The sequence below is a fragment of the Mytilus edulis genome, chromosome 11 (genome assembly GCF_963676685.1).
Source record: "Mytilus edulis chromosome 11, xbMytEdul2.2, whole genome shotgun sequence".
Taxonomy (NCBI): Eukaryota; Metazoa; Mollusca; class Bivalvia; order Mytilida; family Mytilidae; genus Mytilus; species Mytilus edulis.
The window spans coordinates 4,622,231-4,641,941 of NC_092354.1; the positions used below are offsets into that span (position 1 = coordinate 4,622,231).

At 32.7% G+C, this 19,711-nt stretch overlaps 1 protein-coding gene across 1 annotated transcript in view; it reads right to left on the reverse strand.

Annotated features, from left to right (window-relative positions):
• LOC139493903 (uncharacterized) overlaps positions 1 to 19,711 on the reverse strand; it is an 89,333-nt gene that overhangs the window by 20,569 nt on the left and 49,053 nt on the right. Inside the window, exons 9-12 of the mRNA XM_071282065.1 lie at positions 14,053 to 14,128; positions 9,087 to 9,329; positions 8,124 to 8,603; positions 268 to 374 (exon numbers count right to left, since the gene is read on the reverse strand). Coding sequence (XP_071138166.1) covers positions 268 to 374; positions 8,124 to 8,603; positions 9,087 to 9,329; positions 14,053 to 14,128 — 906 coding nt within the window. The remainder of the gene's footprint in view (positions 1 to 267; positions 375 to 8,123; positions 8,604 to 9,086; positions 9,330 to 14,052; positions 14,129 to 19,711) is intronic.

A 19,711-nucleotide genomic window follows, 5' to 3' on the forward strand; every position in this document is an offset into this window, starting at 1 on the left:
ATACAAATGCAAACCAAATATCATTTTCTTATCTATAAGTGGTTCTTCATATATTCTACTCTAGTTATAGGCCCTGTAATCTGATCTTAAGTCTATTACCCACCAATCAATTAGGATCTTGTTCTTTCAAAAGTGTAGCTTTACACGAAGTTTGGTCAAGTTAAGACATATCGGCATATTATCATTATGTAAGCATTAGAGCTCTTATGAAGCAGTGTTTCAAATGGCAATGACTTACTACTATATATCTAACATTAGATCACTCACCGTTGGTACTTTGTCTTTGTGAGTTGCAACAAACAAGATCTTTGGAATGCCTGCATATACAACCTTACAATACGTCAGGATGGAATTGACCCAATATTGCAAGAATACTACAAAAAAAAAAAAAAAATCTGTCATAAAAAAAGTATAAACAAGTATATACATTCTGCATTTTTCATATTTGTGATACTACACTTTTAAAAGTTTTTCATTGTCTTTTGTCTTGTTAACCCCTTATTTAAAAAAAAACTGGATGAATTGCTGATAAATGAGGTTGATAAAGTATCAATACTTTATGAACCTGATTTATTTAAACAGCTGCATGATAATAGTCTTCCTTTAACAATGTTTAAGTTGGATTCTCTGTCAAAAAGTGACAACTGTTTCAGTGAATATGTTTATTCTATATTGTTGTATTTGTTCTTCAGACTATTTCATTAACACATAGTTAAAGAAGGGCATATTACAACCAGATGCTCCGCAGGGTGCAGCTTTATACGACCGCAGAGGTTGAACCCTGAACAGTTGGGGCAAGTATGGACACAACATTCATTGACATTCAAGCAGGATTCAGCTCTAAATTTGGATTGTGATTAAATAGTTGACACAGCATAGGTTTCTGACACAGAATGAATGTGGTCTAATGAACTTAAAAAAATTTGTTTGCCTTTGAGCAATTCACTATGCTGTTGAATATTAATCCTCTCAAAAAAATGTTTGAAGAAATCTTCTTTTTATTTATGAAATCTGAAATGAAAAAAATTGACCCCCCAATTTTTATTTAACATCCCCCTTTCCCTTATTTCAAAACTGATCTCAATTCAAATTTCTAATGAAGTTTGCAACAATAACTTCATTTAAATACATCATAAAATATTAAAATGTAAAAAAAGTGCTTGTTATCACTGAATGGTAAAGATTGTTTTAATCTATCAGTTGGTAGTAAAAGTGAATATTGTATAAAACAAGGATTTAAGTTGATTCAACTACTATTATGGACAAAGAAAGATAACTCCAATTGAAATCCAATTGGAATTTCTTGCTATTGCACAATATTGTGCAATTAGATATTTCTTGCTATTGTGCAATACTGTGCAATTGAAAATATTTGCTATTGCACAATACTGTGCAATTGAAGATTTCTTGCTATTGCAAAATACTGTGCAATTGAAGATTTCTTGCTATTGCTGAATACTGTGCAATTGAAAATTTCTTGCTATTGCACAATACTTAATATAATAATTTTGGATCCTGATTTGGACCAATTTGAAAACTGGGCCCATAATCAAAAATCTAAGTACATGTTTAGATTCAGCATATCAAAGAGGCCCAAGAATTCAATTTTTGTTAAAATCAAACTTAGTTTAATTTGGACCCTTTGGACTTTAATGTAGACCAATTTTAAAACGAGACCAAAAATTAAGAATCTACATATACACAGTTAGACTTGGCATATCAAACAACCCCAATTATTCAATTTTTGATGAAATCAAACAAAGTTTAATTTTGGACCCTGATTTGGACCAACTTGAAAACTGGGCCAATAATCAAAAATCTAAGTACATTTTTAGATTCAGCATATCAAAGAACCCCAAGGATTCAATTTTTGTTAAAATCAAACTAAGTTTAATTTTGGACCCTTTGGACCTTAATGTAGACCAATTTTAAAACGGGACCAAAAATTAAGAATCTACATACACAGTTAGATTCGGCATATTAAAGAACCCCAATTATTCAATTTTTGATGAAATCAAACAAAGTTTAATTTTGGACCCTTTTTTTGCCCCTAATTCCTACACTGTTGGAACCAAAACTCATTAAATCAATCCCAACCTTTCTTTTGTGGTCATAAACCTTGTGTCAAAATTTCATAGATTTCTATTTACTTAAACTAAAGTTATAGTGCGAAAACCAAGAAAATGCTTATTTGGGCCCTTTTTGGCCCCTAATTCCTAAAATGTTGGGACCAAAACTCCCAAAATCAATCCCAACCTTCCTTTTGTGGTCATAAACCTTGTGTTAAAATTTCATAGATTTCTATTCACTTTTACTCAAGTTAGAGTGCGAAAATTAAAAGTATTTGGACGCCGACGACGCCAACGTGAAAGCAATATACGACGAAAAATTTTTCAAATTTTGCGGTCGTATAAAAAAGGTAACAATGCTCAAGACCTGCATACAATTAAAACGTATACAAACTAATATTTCACACCACCAAAATAATGGCAAGTTCAAGTTGCAGTCCTGTGTAAGATTTTATGGAACAGCCCTAGGATTTTGTGTTTGTTCTAATCACTATCTTGTTTTTTTTAATTATCATTTATGGCCGAGAACACAGTTACTCCGTAGTGCATTTCTTTTTAAAATGCAAATTAAAAAATCACACCTGCTCTATCCAAAATGATGTGATATGGAACCTTATGGTACAATGACAGAGAGAACAGTACACTAACACACAAGTTATTCTCCTGAAACTACAAACATGCTTGTTTTTTTGTCCCTTTTTTACCCCTATTTCCTTAACTATTGGTACCACAACCCCCAAAATTATCCTTCCTTTTGTGGTATTGAATCTTCTTGTAAAATTTCATAGAGATCCATTCACTTCAACTAAAGTTATTGTCCGGAAACCAAATGTGTCGTCGAACGACAACGACATACTAGCATTATATGAACCTCAAAAAAATGTGTGCGGTCGTATACAAATTCCTGTCCCAATTTGACAAGTAATTCCATTCTCCTACTTACTTTTTTAGGCATAAAATATAAAGAAATAAATCTGGATGGTGTAAGAAAAAAAAATTGCAAGTTATACACTGTCACATGAGGGTCACTATTTGTAGACAAGGAAAATCAAACGATGATAACTGTGTCCCGGGACCTTACAACAGACATTTAAAGCCAGGTAGTATTGTTGAAAAGTAGTCCACATTTCCTAAGATTTATTTTCAAAATTAGTTTTCTAAAGAAGTCAAAACTGAAAACTAAAAAAATCCTCATTTTTCCAGATTTTGATGTTAATGAAATACATAATATAAACTAGGACTAATTTCAATCAGTTCTAAGAAGGTTACATTATATAGAAATGTTTAACTCAATGCAATAAATGGAGATGCGGATAAGTGGGTTTCTTACGATGCATGTCCTTCAAAACAGATTCAATCATACTGAAATTATGTAGTTAACAAAGTTCTGTAAATCTGGAATTGCATCATTTGAAAATTATATAAATCAAAAAGAAGCTTTATTCCTTCAATTAAAACGATCGTTAAAGTAAGAACTGATTAAAAAAAAAAAAAAATTGTCTGAAATGTTAATGGATGGACGGACAAACTACAATATATCAAATGCTATGTTTTGTCTTTATAAATGTGTTCAGTTTTGGTTCAAGCAAAGCAACACCTTCAAAATACCTACGTGATAAATCCTTCTCATCAAAACTACTATTTTTAGTCTTTGGGTAGATATTTTGAGAAATCAGTATGTAAACATTCTAACATTAAATATGTTTTCTGGTTTACTCATTTAAAACAATAAGAATCTCTATAGGAAAACATTTTTTTTTAACATTGCTTAATGACTAGGCCATTAATTGTGAATTTGACAATACATTGCTTAACTTACTTTTACAACAAATAACATATTTTGACACAATTAAGGATAACATTTGTTTTGCAGCTATTTAATACGAAGTTTTAACAAAAATAGATTTAAGGAATAACAACAATAGTGCACACACTGAAATATCTCGCCTTCTTTACTAACCATTTATATTATGTTGATAGTCCTAGATATAAAGTTTTACTACAACTATATGTATCACATAAACTTAGCATGATCCAAGAAAATGAGGTCAAGGTCAGATAAACTAAACAGAAATACATGTACATCTAACAATCATTTAATTCACTTAATGTAGTTGACCGGTCCGTCTACAAAGGACTCATCAGTGACGCTTGAATCCAAAAATGTTAAAAAGGCCAAATAAAGTACGAGGTTGAAGAGCATTGAGGACCAAAATTCCTGAAAGTTTTTCCAAATATACCCAAGGTAATCTATTCCTCAGGTAGAAAAGCCTTAGTATTTCAAAAATTCAAAAGTTTTGTAAACAGTTAATTTATAGATATGACCAAGAAAACTTAACATTGACCAATGAACCATGAAAAGGAGGTCAAGGTCAGATAAACCATACCAGGCAGACATGTACACCGTACAATCAATCTATGCATTCAATATAGTCGAACTATTGCTTGTAGTATCTAAGAAACAAACTTAACCATGAAAACTTAACATTGATCAATGATCCATGAGAATCAGGTAAAGGTCAGATGATACATGGAGACTGACATGTACATCATAAAATATTTCCATACACCAAATATAGTTGACCTATTACATATAGTATTAGAAAAAATACTAAACCTCAATGAAATGAAAATGAGGTTAAGGTCAGATCACACCTACAATACTGTGCAATTGAAGATTTCTTGCTATAGCGCAATACTGTGCAATTGAAAATTTCTTGCTATAGCGCAATACTGTGCAATTGAAAATTTTTTGCTATTGCACAATACTTAATATAATAATTCACATATCCTGTTTGGTGTGTATCTCCTGCCATATCATTATTATTTGCTTTTATATATATATATATCAGAAATAAACAAATTAAAAAAAAAAAAATGAAGAAAAAAAAAAAAAAAAAAAATCCCCCCCAAAATTTTTTGAACCCCTTATGATTCATCACCCCAAACTCAATCCCAGCCTTCCCTTTGTGGTATAATACCTTGCAGTACAATTTCAGAGAGATCCATACTTTTGAACACAAGTTATTGTCTGGAAACTAGAAAAAAAAGCTTTTTGTGTCCTTTTTGGTCCCAAATTCCTAAACATTTAGGGCAATTGCCCCAAAACTCCAACCCAGCCTTCCCTTTGTGATATGGAACCTTGTAGTATAATTTCAGAAAGATCCATACACTTACACAAAAGTTATTGTCCTGAAACTAAAAAAATGCATGTTTTTTTACACTTTTTGGCCACTAATTCCAAAAATTTTGAGGCAATTACCCCCAACACCAATCCCAGCATTTCCTTTGTGATATGGAAGCTCAAAGTGGCAATCTAAACAAGTTACGTAAACCTTTAGATTGGCTTACAGCTAATACATTAATGCTAGCAAGACAAATCTTTGTTTGGCTTGCTTGCTTTGCTTGTATCAATGTTTGCTCAAGCATGGCAATTAAGATAGGCGGGGCTTCAGCTTGTATACGTCATACTTAAATTTTATTGGACGGTTAAGTTTGAAGTTAAGGACACTAAATTTTAAACATCACAGGATGACAAATATAAAGCGCAGTCGTAGAAATGGAAGCCAAAAAATGTATTTGTTTTTTCTCGAAGATATGCATTTTCATCATCCAACTGAAAAGACTGTCGTCAAGTACTTTTAGAAAAGCAAAATAACTATTCGAACACACCTACTCTGATTTAGTGATTCATTACATAGGTATTTCATTTGACCCATATATTTCATCTTTTAGGCCAGGATTTTTTAATTTGTTGGTTTACGGATCCGCCGACCCGATTTTGCTGATTCTTAGAATAAAAATAAAATTGACTTTTCATGCTTTTTTATTCCCGCCGACCCAAACAAATACAATATCCCTGAAAAATAATTAAATTCTTCTTTTTTTATGAAATGAAATGCATGAATCACTAACAAAATTGATAACACTCTCTGTTGTGAAAAAATAAAACTTCCAGTTTACGTTTCTAAAAATAGACAAATCAATTATAACTGACCTTGAAATGTTGTTTACGCAAATAATTTTGCGGAACGAAATCTGTGTTTAAAACCCATTACACAATAAGTTCGTTTCCCTTAATTGTCATTAGTTTGTAAGATGCATTATCTCATAGAAATAGACTTGTCCAAATGTGGACAGGTGGAAAGCACCTTGGAAGTAAAAGTTCTGAATATCAACAAGTCATTTAGAATTTTCTTTTTTCATGGATAAAAAAAAAGTATCGTCCATTTGGATTAAAAACGGGAATGCATGACACTAGATTAACCCGATATTCTCGTTTTTTCCGTGGACGAGTCTATTACGTTTTTGACACTTGTGTTGAAACTTATTTTCGTACGACGATTTTTACATTTTTTTTCTTTATCAGTTTTCGTTTTTGAAGAACATTACTCACCAAGTTTTCTGGAATTGATTAAGAGCTACGAGAATTTGTTTTTCTTGTTTGTAAAAAGACGATTTAATTTCGTCTTTGTCTGTGAACACCCCCCTTTTTTTACGGCAAATCATTAGACAATGTCATGCGATATTTATGACAGCTGAGCTCAGCAAGAATATTTCATCGAACTTAAATTTGAAATGATGACAAAATAGCATAAAAAACATTTTGTTAGAAAGGTGAAATGTATATTTATTTTGCATTATTTTTTCTGTCTTGAAAGATATTTTTTTTTCTTTTTTTTCCCAACCGACCGACCCGACTTTTTCATGGGGAAAATCCATAAACCCAACAAATTAAAAAACCGTGGCCTTAGTACTGTGATTTTTTTTGATGTTATAAAGTCAACCTGTAGGTTTGCTATATAAAAATGATAGAATCTGAAGCGAGATGATGTATCAAATGTTCTTTCTTTGTGCGTTTTTAAGACAAATTGTTCATCTCAAGCACACCCTAACATAAGGAGGTTCGCTCGATTTTCTCTTTTTGATACAATTGTTTCCAATTTTTTGATATTTTTTCTTGAGTCACGTAATGGAAGGACAGACACGGAAATAGGTAAACTTATAGATTGATATGTTCTCCGTCTGTATTAATTAAAAAAAAAGGAAGAATTTTCTTCATCCAACTTGATAGATAACCATGTCGTCGACTTGATATCTAACTGTTCTACTTAACTTTGTAATAGATAAATTAAAAACTTATGCAAATGGTTGTTTTTTACAATAAAATTTTGAGAAGAAAATTGTTATTTTATTTGTTTCTATTCACTTTTAAAAAAATTCTCACTAAAGTAAACATAACAGAAAGCACTTATCGCCTTCTCTATAAACAAAGAATAATCAGTTTGAAGGTTTACAAGCAAAAATTAATCCAAAGTGCGCAATATTCAATAAAAATAGACATAATAAATAAAATAATTAAGTCATCCCCCCTAATTAATTTATCCCTTTTATGAGAAAATCAAGTGCACCTTCTTATGTTAGGGTGTGTTTGAGATGAATGTTTTGTGTTGAAAACGTACAAAGAAAGAATATTTGATACATCATCTCGCTTCAGATTCTATCATTTTTATATAGCAAAGCTACAGGTTGACGTTATAACATAAAAACAATCACAGTACTAAAAGATGAAATGAATGGGTCAAATGAAATACCTATGTAATGAATCACTCGAAATCAGAGTAGGTGTGTTCGAATAGCTTTTTTGTTTTAATAAAAGTACTTGACGACAGTCTTTTCAGTTGGATGATAAAAAATGCATATCTTCGAGAAAAATAACAAATTTTTTGGCTTCCATTTCTACGATTTCGCTTTATATTTGTCATCTTGTGATGTTTTAAAATTTAGTGTGACTGTCCTTAACTTCAAACATAACGTCCAATAAAATTTAAGTATGATGTATACAAGCTGAAGCCCCGCCTATCTTAATTGCCATGCTTGAGCAAACATTGATACAAGCAAAGCAAGCAAGCAAAACAAAGATTTGTCTTGATAGCATTAATGTATTAGCTGTAAATATTTAGACAATTTTAATTGTTTTTTTTAATTATCCCCTTGCTGTAATAGAAATGTATCCTGTTTTCATTATCTGAGTGTAAATAACATGCATATTACCTGCTGGAGTTGGTGTCATGTGCTGCCCTGGAAAACACATCACATCAGGGACCTGTTCATGCAAATCTTTGCTCCCATCAAATACTACAAGAAACAATGCCCGGAATGTCATGAAGGTCTGATGTGTTGTTAGATAAACATATTGTCCACCAAAATCCCAGAAGATAAGACGTCCAACTTTCATCTTATACTTCCCACTTTTGAGGACCTTTTCCATTTTCTTTCTTATTTCTTCTTTAGTCATTCTTGTTCTCATTTTCTTTTCCATCTGTTTTACCGTGTGAGGCACATTGGAGGATTTCGTAGATGGTAGAGATTGTGCTGCTGCAGACTGTTCTGAGGGCAAAGAGGAAAGTGTAGCTTTGGCATAACCAGTTGAGCTTGTATCTGCAGCTTTGTTGGTAAGTTCACTCTCCTCCTCTTCTTCCAGAGAGGTCATTAAAACCTTATGATACACAACATCCAGGGCATTGTAAGAGTCTGAAATTATATTTAATACATCAGGCAAATCAAATCCAAAACAGATGCAGGCTGTCAAAACCAAGTGAAGAATGTAAGAAAAATCAGAATTAAGATAAGAATCATATCTTATCAGGTGTAACATTCATATAATGCTATTAACACATTTTAAAGAGAGTCATATTTTAACTGATTGATTGATGAAATTATTGATTATGGAAAATAAATGTTAATTCATTGCATAATTTTAACATTTAAATTCAATTTCAAAATATAAAAACCTTAACATCTTTCTAATGAGATTAGTAATGATGTTAAGATTTTCATACACAAATAAGATTTGATATTGAATTAATATGGTGCGTGAATAGAAGGCACAAAAAAGATGGCTACAATGTGAAACTAATTCAAATCAGTGCTATAACATCTCTGCTGATAGCGCAGTCCATGCAATAGAGTTTTTTTTAAATGTGGTCAGATGTTTGTACTTATGCCTTTTCTCACCTGGATCAACAAGAATCCACTCTTTTGTAAGAATATCTAGGCCACAGCGACCTTCTACCAGAGAAATCCCATCTGTCGGGTGTCGACCATCAGGTATAATTTCTCCAGCTAACAGCTTAACAAGAGTCGACTTCCCAACAGAAAATTGGCCAGTTACCATGCATCTCATATCAAAAGATTCATAGCTGCCCTTCCCTAATAAACGATTTAACATGGCAGACTGTTGCCCTTTTCCGATGGAATCTAAAAAAAAATAAAAAAAATTGGAAAGTTTTGATTTGTTCATGTTGTGAAAAAAAAAATGTATCCATACAAACACTCATAGATAATTTCTCCTCATTTGTTGGTTAATATGTTGATATGTCATCTTTTCGATATGTCAATGCGTTAAATATGTCACAATGTCTTGATGTCTATGTTTTTATGTATTAGCCTGTTTATGTATTGAATTATTGGTGTAATGATGTAGAAGTCTGTTAATGTGTTAATTTGTTAGTGTTTTGATATGTTAATGTGTTGATATATAAATATTTTAATGTGTTGAAATTTCAGTGTGTCAATATGTCTGTGTCGATGTATGAGTCTGCATGATAATGTGTTAAAATGTCAGTTTGTCGATATCTCTGTGTGGATGAATTTATCTGTTAATGTGTTAATTTATAAGTGTGTTGATATGTCTACATGTTGATGTACAAGTCTGTTAATTTGTTATCTGTTAGTGTGCCAATATGTCAAGGTGTATGTATGAGTCTGAAATTTTAGTTAATATGTCAGTGTGTCAATATGTTTATATGTCGATGTATGAGTGTTAATGTGTTGATGTATGAGTTTGTTAATGTGTTGATGTTTGAATATGTTAATGTGTTAATCTGTCAGTGTGTTTATATGGCAATGCATTGATTTTTAAGTCTCTCAAGGTATCAACATGTCATTGTGTTGATGTATGAGTCTTGTTATATGTGGATCTGTCAGTGTCTTGATGTATGAGTGTTAATGGGTTGATTTGTCAGTATGTCGATGTATTAATGTGTAGATGTTTTAGTATGTTAATGTGTTGATATGTTGATGTGTTGATATGTCATGTGTAGATTTATGAATCTTTTGAAGTGTTCATCTGTCAGTGTGTCAATATGCCAATGTGTTGCTGTGTGAGTCTGTTAATGTGTCGTAATGTCAACTTGTTGATGTTAGAGACTGTTAATGTGTTGATTTGTCAGTGTGTCAATATGCCAATGTGTTGCTGTGTGAGTCTGTTAATGTGTTGTAATGTCAACTTGTGGATGATAGACTGTTAATGTGTTGATTTGTCAGTGTGTCAATATGTTAATGTGTTAATGTATGCGTTGTTCAATATGTTTGTGGTTCAATATGTCAAGAGTGTCTATATGTCTATGTATTGATGTATGATCCTGGCGACGTGTGAATATTTTAGTCTGTTAATGTGTAGATCTGTCAATGTGTCAATGTATGAGTCTGTTAATGTGTTCATCTGCCAATGTGTTTATGTTTGAGTCTGCTAAGATGTAGAAATTCAGTGTGTCAATATGCCAATGTGTTGATGTTTGAGTCAGGGAATGTGTCAATATGTCAATGTTTTGATGTTATAGTCTGGTAACATGTTGATCTGTCAGTGTGTCAATGTATTGATGTTTGAGTCTGGTAATATGTTGATGTCAGTGTGTCAATATTCAATGTGCTGATGCATGAGTCTGTCAATGTGTTGATCTATTAGCGTGATGATGTATGTGTGCTAAAGTGTTGATCTGGCAGTGTGTCAATATGTCAATGTGTTGATGTTTGAATCTGGTTATATGTTGATATGTCAGTGTGTCAATATGTCAATGTGTTGATGTTTGAGCCTGTCAATATGTCGATATGTAAGTGTGTTAAGATGTCAATGTGTTGATGTATGAATCTGGTTATATGTAAATATGTAAGTGTGTCAATATGTCAATGTGTTGATGTATAAATCTGGTTATATGTTGATATGTCAGTGTGTCAATATGTCAATGTATTGATGAATGAATCTGGTTATATGTTGATATGTAAGTGTGTCAATATGTCAATGTGTTGATGTATGAGCCTATCAATGTGTTGATCTATCAAGCGTGATGATATATGTCTGTTAAAGTGTTGATCTGTCAGTGTGTCGATATGTCAATTTGTTGAAGTGGGAGTCTGGTAATATGTTGATCTGTCAGTGTGTCAATATTTCAATGTGTCTGTTCAATATGTCATTGTGTTAATATGTATATGTGCTGATGTATGGGTCTGTTTATTTGTTGATTTGTAAGTGTGTCAATATGTCAGCTTGTTGATGTTTGAGTGTGTTTATATGTTGATCTGTCAATGTGTTGATATATCAAATGTTGATGTATGAGTCAGTTGATGTGTTGATCTGTCAGTGTTTCAATATGTCAATGAGTCGATATATGAGTCTGTTATTTTTTCTAATCTGTCAGTGTGTCAATATGGTAATGTGTTGATGCATGAATCTGTTTAAGTGTTGATTTGTCAGTGTATCGATATGACAATGTGTTGATGTATGAATATGTTTATGTGTTGATTTGTCAGTGAAGCAATATTCCAATTGATGAGTCTGTTTTGTGTTGATCTGTTAGTTTGTCGATATGTCAATGTGCTAATGTATGAATCTGTAAAAGTATTAATCTGTCAGTGTGTCAATATAGCAATGTGCAGACCTCGACAATAACGCTTGTCCAATTGTCCGGTACCAGAGGGAAAAATGGTCGGACAAGTAAAAGCTGTATCAAGCTTGTCCGTTGGGACAAGTACAATTATTCTGCAGAAAATAAACTTCATCCAACTTTGATGAACAAAGTATAATTATAAACAACAAACAAACAAAACAAATATTAATCTGACATGTTTCTGTATTCTGTCTATTCAAATGCAAAACTTTTTTCTTCGACATGTTTACTTGCAATCGATAATTTTTAACTGGTTCTTTGTCAGGTACTTTTTAACAAGTCAAAAGTATACTATTCTCGGAAACCAGTCATACTGATCCGAATCAATGCTGCGCTTTATAGATAAGGTAACTTTACAGTACAGTTCGTCACTTGGACAGGTTTAGCTCAAAGTTTAAGACAGTTTGGCACTGTAGGACACATATTTAGTAGACATGATTGAAAGACAGTTTGGCAAGACAGGAAACAATTTGGGACCAAGGCTAATCAGTATCTCATTTTCTTACCTTATTATGTTCTTTATAATAAATACCATACCGGTAATTTTTTCACAAAAATATTTTTTTTATTTACCATAATTTCATAAAATTCACAAAATCATATTTGATCATAAGTAGAAAAAAAACAATACTTGTAATATGGTGACCTATAGTTGTTAATTTCTGTGTCATTTGGTCTCTTGTTGAGAGTTTTCTCATTGGCAATCAGACCACATCTTCTTTTTAGTGATTGCATTTGAATAAAACTTTTTTCAACTAAAAAAAACAGGATACAAATCCAATGAGCAATGATGAGTGTACAGGCCTATCAGATGGTGCCTAATGTTTAGATTCTGATGAGACTGGCACTGGTGAAAACTAGAACCTAAGTCCTGTGACATGACTAGATTCAGTTGTACTTGACTCATATTTTTGAAAAGTATTTCAAAAGAAATTCATCAAATTCTATTCTATTATTTAAATCCGTTTTGTTCCTTTAATCAACTTAGAATGTAAAAAGGTTATTTTTAGTTAAAAATTTTTGGACAAGTAACAATTTCATTTGGACAGGTAAGTTTTGGTATGTACTTGTCCTACTGGACAAGTTGAAAAAAAAGTTATTGTAGAGGCCTGAATGTGTCGATGTATATATGAGTCTGTTATTGTGTTGATCTGTCTAAGTGTGGATATGTCAATGTGTCAGTATATGAGTCTGTTTAAGTGTTGATCTTTCAAGGTGTTGATGTGTAAAAAGCTTTAGAACTGTCAATGTATTTATATGTCAATATGTTAATTTGTCAACTGGTCAATGTGTCAATATGTCTGTGTCAATGTTTGAATTTGATACTCTTTTGATACCTCAATTTTGAGATGATGATCTGTCAATGTTTTAATATGTCAATTGATTAATATGTCGATTTTTTAATAGGTCAACTGATCAATGTGTCTGTCTGTCTATGTGTCAATGCATTAATATGCCAAAAAACTACTTATTCTGTATAATCCAGTTAAGCCGATAGCTGGTTTTCAGCAATTCAACTTCCTCTTATTCGCATTAGAATCAACATCAAGACAAACACAAATCCATTATAAACATTAAACATGAAATTGCAGATAGAGCAACAAATCTTACGTCCATGAGAACAATTATTGATCCACTAGTGGCGTCCATCAGTTTGTACTTGCAAAGAAACCCTTCAATACATAAGTATGTGATATCCTGTCTTTTTACTTAATTTATTTTATTAATCCACACTTTGTGAATACTGATAGTTTATTTTAGTGAGACATCAATTTTCACTGAACTTGTATACATTAAAGTTTAGGGGTCCGCTGAAGCAGCCTCTAGGTGTGGGATTTTCTTGCTGTGTTCGAGACGAATTGGTGGCCTTGGGCTGTTTAATGCTTTTTGATCTGGTTGAAGTCTCTTTGACGCATTCCCCGTTTCCATTCTCAATTTTAATCAAATATTCAATTGCTTGAGTTATATATTAACTAAGTTTCAAGTTGATGTGATCACAAACTACATGTTTATTTCAAAACTTTAACTTGATACTGGGACAGACACACAAACCAGAAAACATCATGACCCTCTACTATTGTAGGCAGAACATAAAACATCCATTTACTTGTCTTAGGCAGATCAGCTATATCCCACTGTGGCAATACTCTCAGAAAAGTATGGATGTACTTGGGACAACAAATATCCGTATATTAGAAACAAGTAATTATAAATCATTTCAGCCGGTATCTGAATGATTGACATTAGATAATTACCTTCAACTACTGGTGCTGCAGGTTCCTCTAAATGGGTGTCAGGAGTTACTTCTGGGGATGTCTTTGACATGACAGTCTACAAAAGAAAAATATGCTATAGACTATCATGTCCCATGTGAAAACTTGTCAAATAGTTTAATACCCCTACAGAAAACAAAAAGTTGAGGGCCAGTTGAGGGCTAGCTGTTTTAAGCAAAATAGTTGAGGGCTAGGTGTTGAGCAGCTTTCTTTGGTTACATCATCTGACATCCGACTCGAACTTCTCTTGAACTGAATTTTAATACGTATTGTTATGCGTTTACCTTTCTGCATTGGCTAGAGGTAAAGGGGGAGGATTGAGATATCACAAACATGTTTAACCCCGCCGCATGTTTGCGCCTGTCCCAAGTCAGGAGCCTCTGGCCTTTGTTAGTCTTGTATTATTTTAACTTTGAGTTTCTTGTGTACAATTTGGAGTTTAGTATGGTGTTCATTATCAATGAACTAGTATATATTTGTTTAGGGGCCAGCTGAAGGACGCCTCCTGGTGCGAGAATTTCTCGTTGCATTGAAGACCTGTTGGTGACCTTCTGCTGTTGTTGTCTCTTTGACACATTCCCCATTTCCATTCTCAATTTTATAGCTCAACTCAAACCTTGCCAAGCACTGTATGTTTGATAGATGTCGCTCAACTGGCCCTCAACTGAACCTGGCCATTAAGTTGAGGAAGAGTTGAGCAATTGATCTTTGGTTTTCATATAGTTGAGCAAAAGTTGAGCATTCAGACTTTGATTTTTTTTTTGTAGTTGAAGAAAAGTTGAGCAATTGATCTTTGATTTAACTTTTCATGTAGTTGAGCAAAAGTTGAGCAAAAGTTGAGCAATTAGAAATATGAGCTGGTGATATCAATGTTATGTGGTCCATCTGTTTTCAATTTATCTCTGTGTACATGTGTAAAGTACAAGAAGACAGGAAATTGTATTGTAAATGTACACAGAGTTTGAGGCAAAATTAAGGGAAGCACATGTTTTTATACATTTTTCTTCAGGTATTTACTTAACCATAACTCATAACATAAAAATAAAAAAACAAACAGTATTTTTTTATTATAAGATCAAATATTCACGATTTTGGTAATTAAAATAGTTATTATTAGGAGCAAATGTTAAAGGGATCACACTGTCACAATACCCTAAAAAACCTCAATCAAAGTTAAAATTTGAACTGGGCTTGAGCATGCACATGGCAAGCAAAGATGTCTTCTAGCTATCATGAATAAAATAAGAATTTTACAATGAATGTTTACTAATAACTGTATAGACATTGAATAGTGCAGTGTATTCTTCTGATGGCATGACTTTTGGATTAAGGAAGATTGATGTTTTAACAAATATTTATGGAAACATCTTTTGGTAAGTACATTGCATTAGAATTTCCACCATTTTGAATAAGTGTGTATGCACATTTAGTTCAAAATAGTGATATTTAAAGTGTCTTCTTAACTTTTTACAGTGAAGAAAAAATTTAGACAATATATTTATGCATTAATTTATATATTATCAAGTGTGTAAGACAGGAGACATATTTATTTTATAATTAAGAGAATTTGTTTTATAAAGTATTACTAATATACTAATAAGAATATTCTAATACCAGTACATATATAATGAATATGGTATAAAACTATAGATATCTGGGGTAAGACTGCCGATAAGACATCTATCCACAAATGACAGATATATATATATACAACTCGTCTAATCATCAACCCAACAATGTTAGATCTGTAAATTTGCTTTCGCAAATTTTTGGTTCTTCCCTCGCCGGGATTCGAACCCATGCTACTGTGATATCGTGACACCAAATCGCCTGCACTGCAGCCGTCCCGCTATATCTTTGTTTTTTCTTGTTGAACATGTTGAACAACTCTTTCTGTTTTGAGAATTTCAATATATATCTAAATACTTCTCCTTCCATAAAAATTAATATGGCTGCAGGATTAACTAGATTTATTTACTAGATAACTTTTAACTAAAGTCTCTAAAGAGCCTGTGTCGCTCACCTTGGTCTATGTGCATATTCAACAACTGACACTCTCCAACATTGTAGACAAGAATAGAATTCACGACAAAAATCAGTTTAGATGATCTTGTATTGCTTATCATTTAACCTGTTTACTTTCTATCTAACTTCTTTAGTTTTTGCTCAAAACACAAAAGAAGATAAACAAAATTCTCATTTAAGGGCAATCACTCCTATAAAGAGTCAGTCTACTTAACTATATCAGCAAAATTTAAATTGTAAGTAGATCTTGACTTGCTGATCATTTTGTGATTTAAAGTGTATCTTTATCTATTATAATTTTCTATCATTTATGACAAAACGCAAAAAAAGGTGAAAATCATCTTTTAAGGGCAATAACTCCAAAAAGGAGTCGTCTGACCATTTCCTCCATATTGTCTTCATTGTAGATTTTGCTTTGCTGATTTTTTTTGTCTAGCTAATTTTCTATCTGTCTAATATAGTTTTAAGATAGAAGGCAAACAAGAATGTGTCCAAAGTACACGGATGCCCCACTTGCAATATCATTTTCCATGTTCCATGGACTGTAAAAATTGGGTAATAATCTAATTTGGCATTAAAATTAGAAAGATTATACTATAGGGAACATATGTACTAAGTTTCAAGTTGATTGGACTTCAATTTCATCAAAAACTACCTTGACCAAAAACTTTAACCTGAAACTCCCCCATTCATTTTCTATGTGCAGTGGACCGTGAAATTGGGGTGAAAGTCTAATTTGGCCTTAAAATAAGAAAGATCGTATCATAAGCAACAAGTGTACTAAGTTTCAAGTTGATTGGACTTCAGCTTCATTAAAAACTACCTTGACCAAAAACTTTTTAACATGAAACTCCCCCTTTCATTTTCTATGTTCAGTGGACCGTGAAATTGGGGTCAAAAGTCTAAAAACTACCTTGACCAAAAACTTTAACCTGAACAGACGCACAGACGAACGGACGCACAGACGAACAGACGAACGGAGCCACAGACCAGAAAACATAATGCCCCTCTACTATTGTAGGTGGGGCATAAAAACGGAAAGATTGGTCAGCGAAGGGCAATAACTCTAATAAGGAGTCTATAGACAATTTTGACCATGTTGACCTATCTGTAGAACTTGTCTTGTTCATCATCTTCACCGCTGTATCTATTATAGTTTTCAAGATAGTAGGCAAAAACAAAAAAAATGGTTAAATTTGTCATTTGAGGGCAATAAATCCTATAAGAAGTCATCTGACGGTTTTGACAAGTATAGACAATTGGCAGAGCTCAGTATCCTGATCATTTTAGATCTTGTCAGATTTTCTCTTTATAATGGTTTTCAAAATTATAGACAAAGGGTCTGTTGACCCAGACTAACTTGCCTAGTCTGGGGGGCATTCACCCAATATAAGTATATATATGGTTTTTAGAAAAGTAAAACGGAATAATTCTGACAAGAGTGCACCTCTGAAATGTCTCGCCTGCTTTACTAACCATGATTGGTTTTATGTTGATAGTCTTAAAGATAAAGTTTCACTACAAGTATCACATAAACTTAAAATTATTAATGATCCATTCAAATGAGGTCAAGGTCATATAAACCAAGTCAGACAGACATGTACACCTTACAATCATTCCATGCATCAAATAAAGTTGACCTTATTGCTTATAATATCTAAGAAGCAGACTTAAACAGGAAAACTAAACACTGACCAACGAACCATGAAAATGAGGTCAAGGTCAGATGAACCCTGACAGACAGACATATACACCTTACAATCATTCCATACACCAAACATAGTTGACCTATTGTTTATAGTATTAGAAAAACAGACCAAAACACTAAAACTTAACATTGACCAATGAACCATGAAAATGAGGTCAAGGACAAATGACACCTGCCAGTCAGACATGTACACCTTACAATCATTAATCCATACACCAAGTATTGTCGACTTAACATTGATCAATGAACCGTGAAAATGAGGTCAAGGTCAGATGTACCCCTTACAATCATTCTATACACCATACATAGCTGACCTACTGCTTATAGTATCCGAGAAATGGACCTAATCACATAACTTTAACCTTGATCACTGATCCATGAAATGAGGTGGAGGTCAGGTGACCCCTATCTGACGGACATGTAGACGTTGCAAGGAACCCATATACCAAATATAGTTATCCTTTTACTCATAAGTGAGAAATTTACATAACAAAAAATTCATTTTTTTTTCACGCAGTCGCTGAACCATGAACATGAGGACAAGGACAATGGACATATGACAGAGGGAAACTTCCTAACATAAGGTATCTGCATACAAAGTATGAAGCATCCAGGTCTTCTACCTTCTGAAATATAAAGTTTTATACAAATAGTTCACGCCGCAAACGGATAGTAATACCCATGTCTCACTCTACGACTTTCGTCACAGGCGAGACAAAAATGGAACATATATCCGGAGTCAAGAGTCAGTAATATGAAAATAGTCTATTTACAACAGAACCTTTTTACAAAGTACTCAATAACTCAAAATAAAATTTTGAGTCATCACCAAAAAGTATACAGATCTTTAGATAAATATAACAAAGAGGTGTGTAAAGTTTTACGCAATAATCATAAATTAATTTTGAGATACGGCGCAACATGTAAAAAAAAACTCCCCCTTTTTTACAAAATACTATGAAATTTTGAATCATCACCAAAAAGTGATAAACAGATATTAAGATTAATGTAACTAAGACGTGTGTAAAGTTTTAAGCAATAATCAAGCAATAATCAAGAATCGTTTTTGAGATACGGTGCTACATGTGAAAAAGAATCACACCACTGTTTTAGTTACAAAGTGCCATAACTCATAAAGTTTAAATCTTATTTTCACCAAAAAGTATACAGATCATTTGACCATCATAAGAAACAACTATATTAAGTTTCATGAAATTTAAATAAGGTGTTCTCAAGTTATGGTGCGACATGTTTACGCCGGACAGACACCGGTCATTTGTATCCCATAATATGTCCCGTCAAAATGTTGACTTGCATATAAAACTAGAGGCTCTCAAGAGCCTGTGTCGCTCACCTTGGTCTATGTGCATATTACACAATGGACACAGATAAATTCATGACAAAATTGTGTTTTGGTGATCATGATGTGTTTGTAGATCTAACTTTACTGGACATTCTTCTTGCTACAATTATCTCTATCTATAATGAACTTGGCCCCGTATTTACAGTGGAAAATATATTCTAAAAATTACAAAAATTTATGAAAATTGTTAAAAAATGACTATAAAGGGCAATAACTCCTTAAGGGGTAAACTGAAATTTTGGTCAAGTTGACTTATTTGTAGATCTTACTTTGCCGAACATAATTGCTGTTTACAGTTTATCTCTAGCTATTATAATATTCAAGATAATAACCAAAAACTACAAAATGTCCTTAAAATTACTAATTCTGGGGCAGCAACCCAACAACAGGTTTTCTGTTTTGTCTGAAAATTTCAGGGCAGATAGATCTTGACCTAATAGATTATTTTACCTCTAGTCAGATTTGCTCTAAATGCTTTGGTTTAAGAGTAATAAGCCAAAATCTACATTTTACCCCTATGTTCTATTTTTAGCCATGGCTGTCAT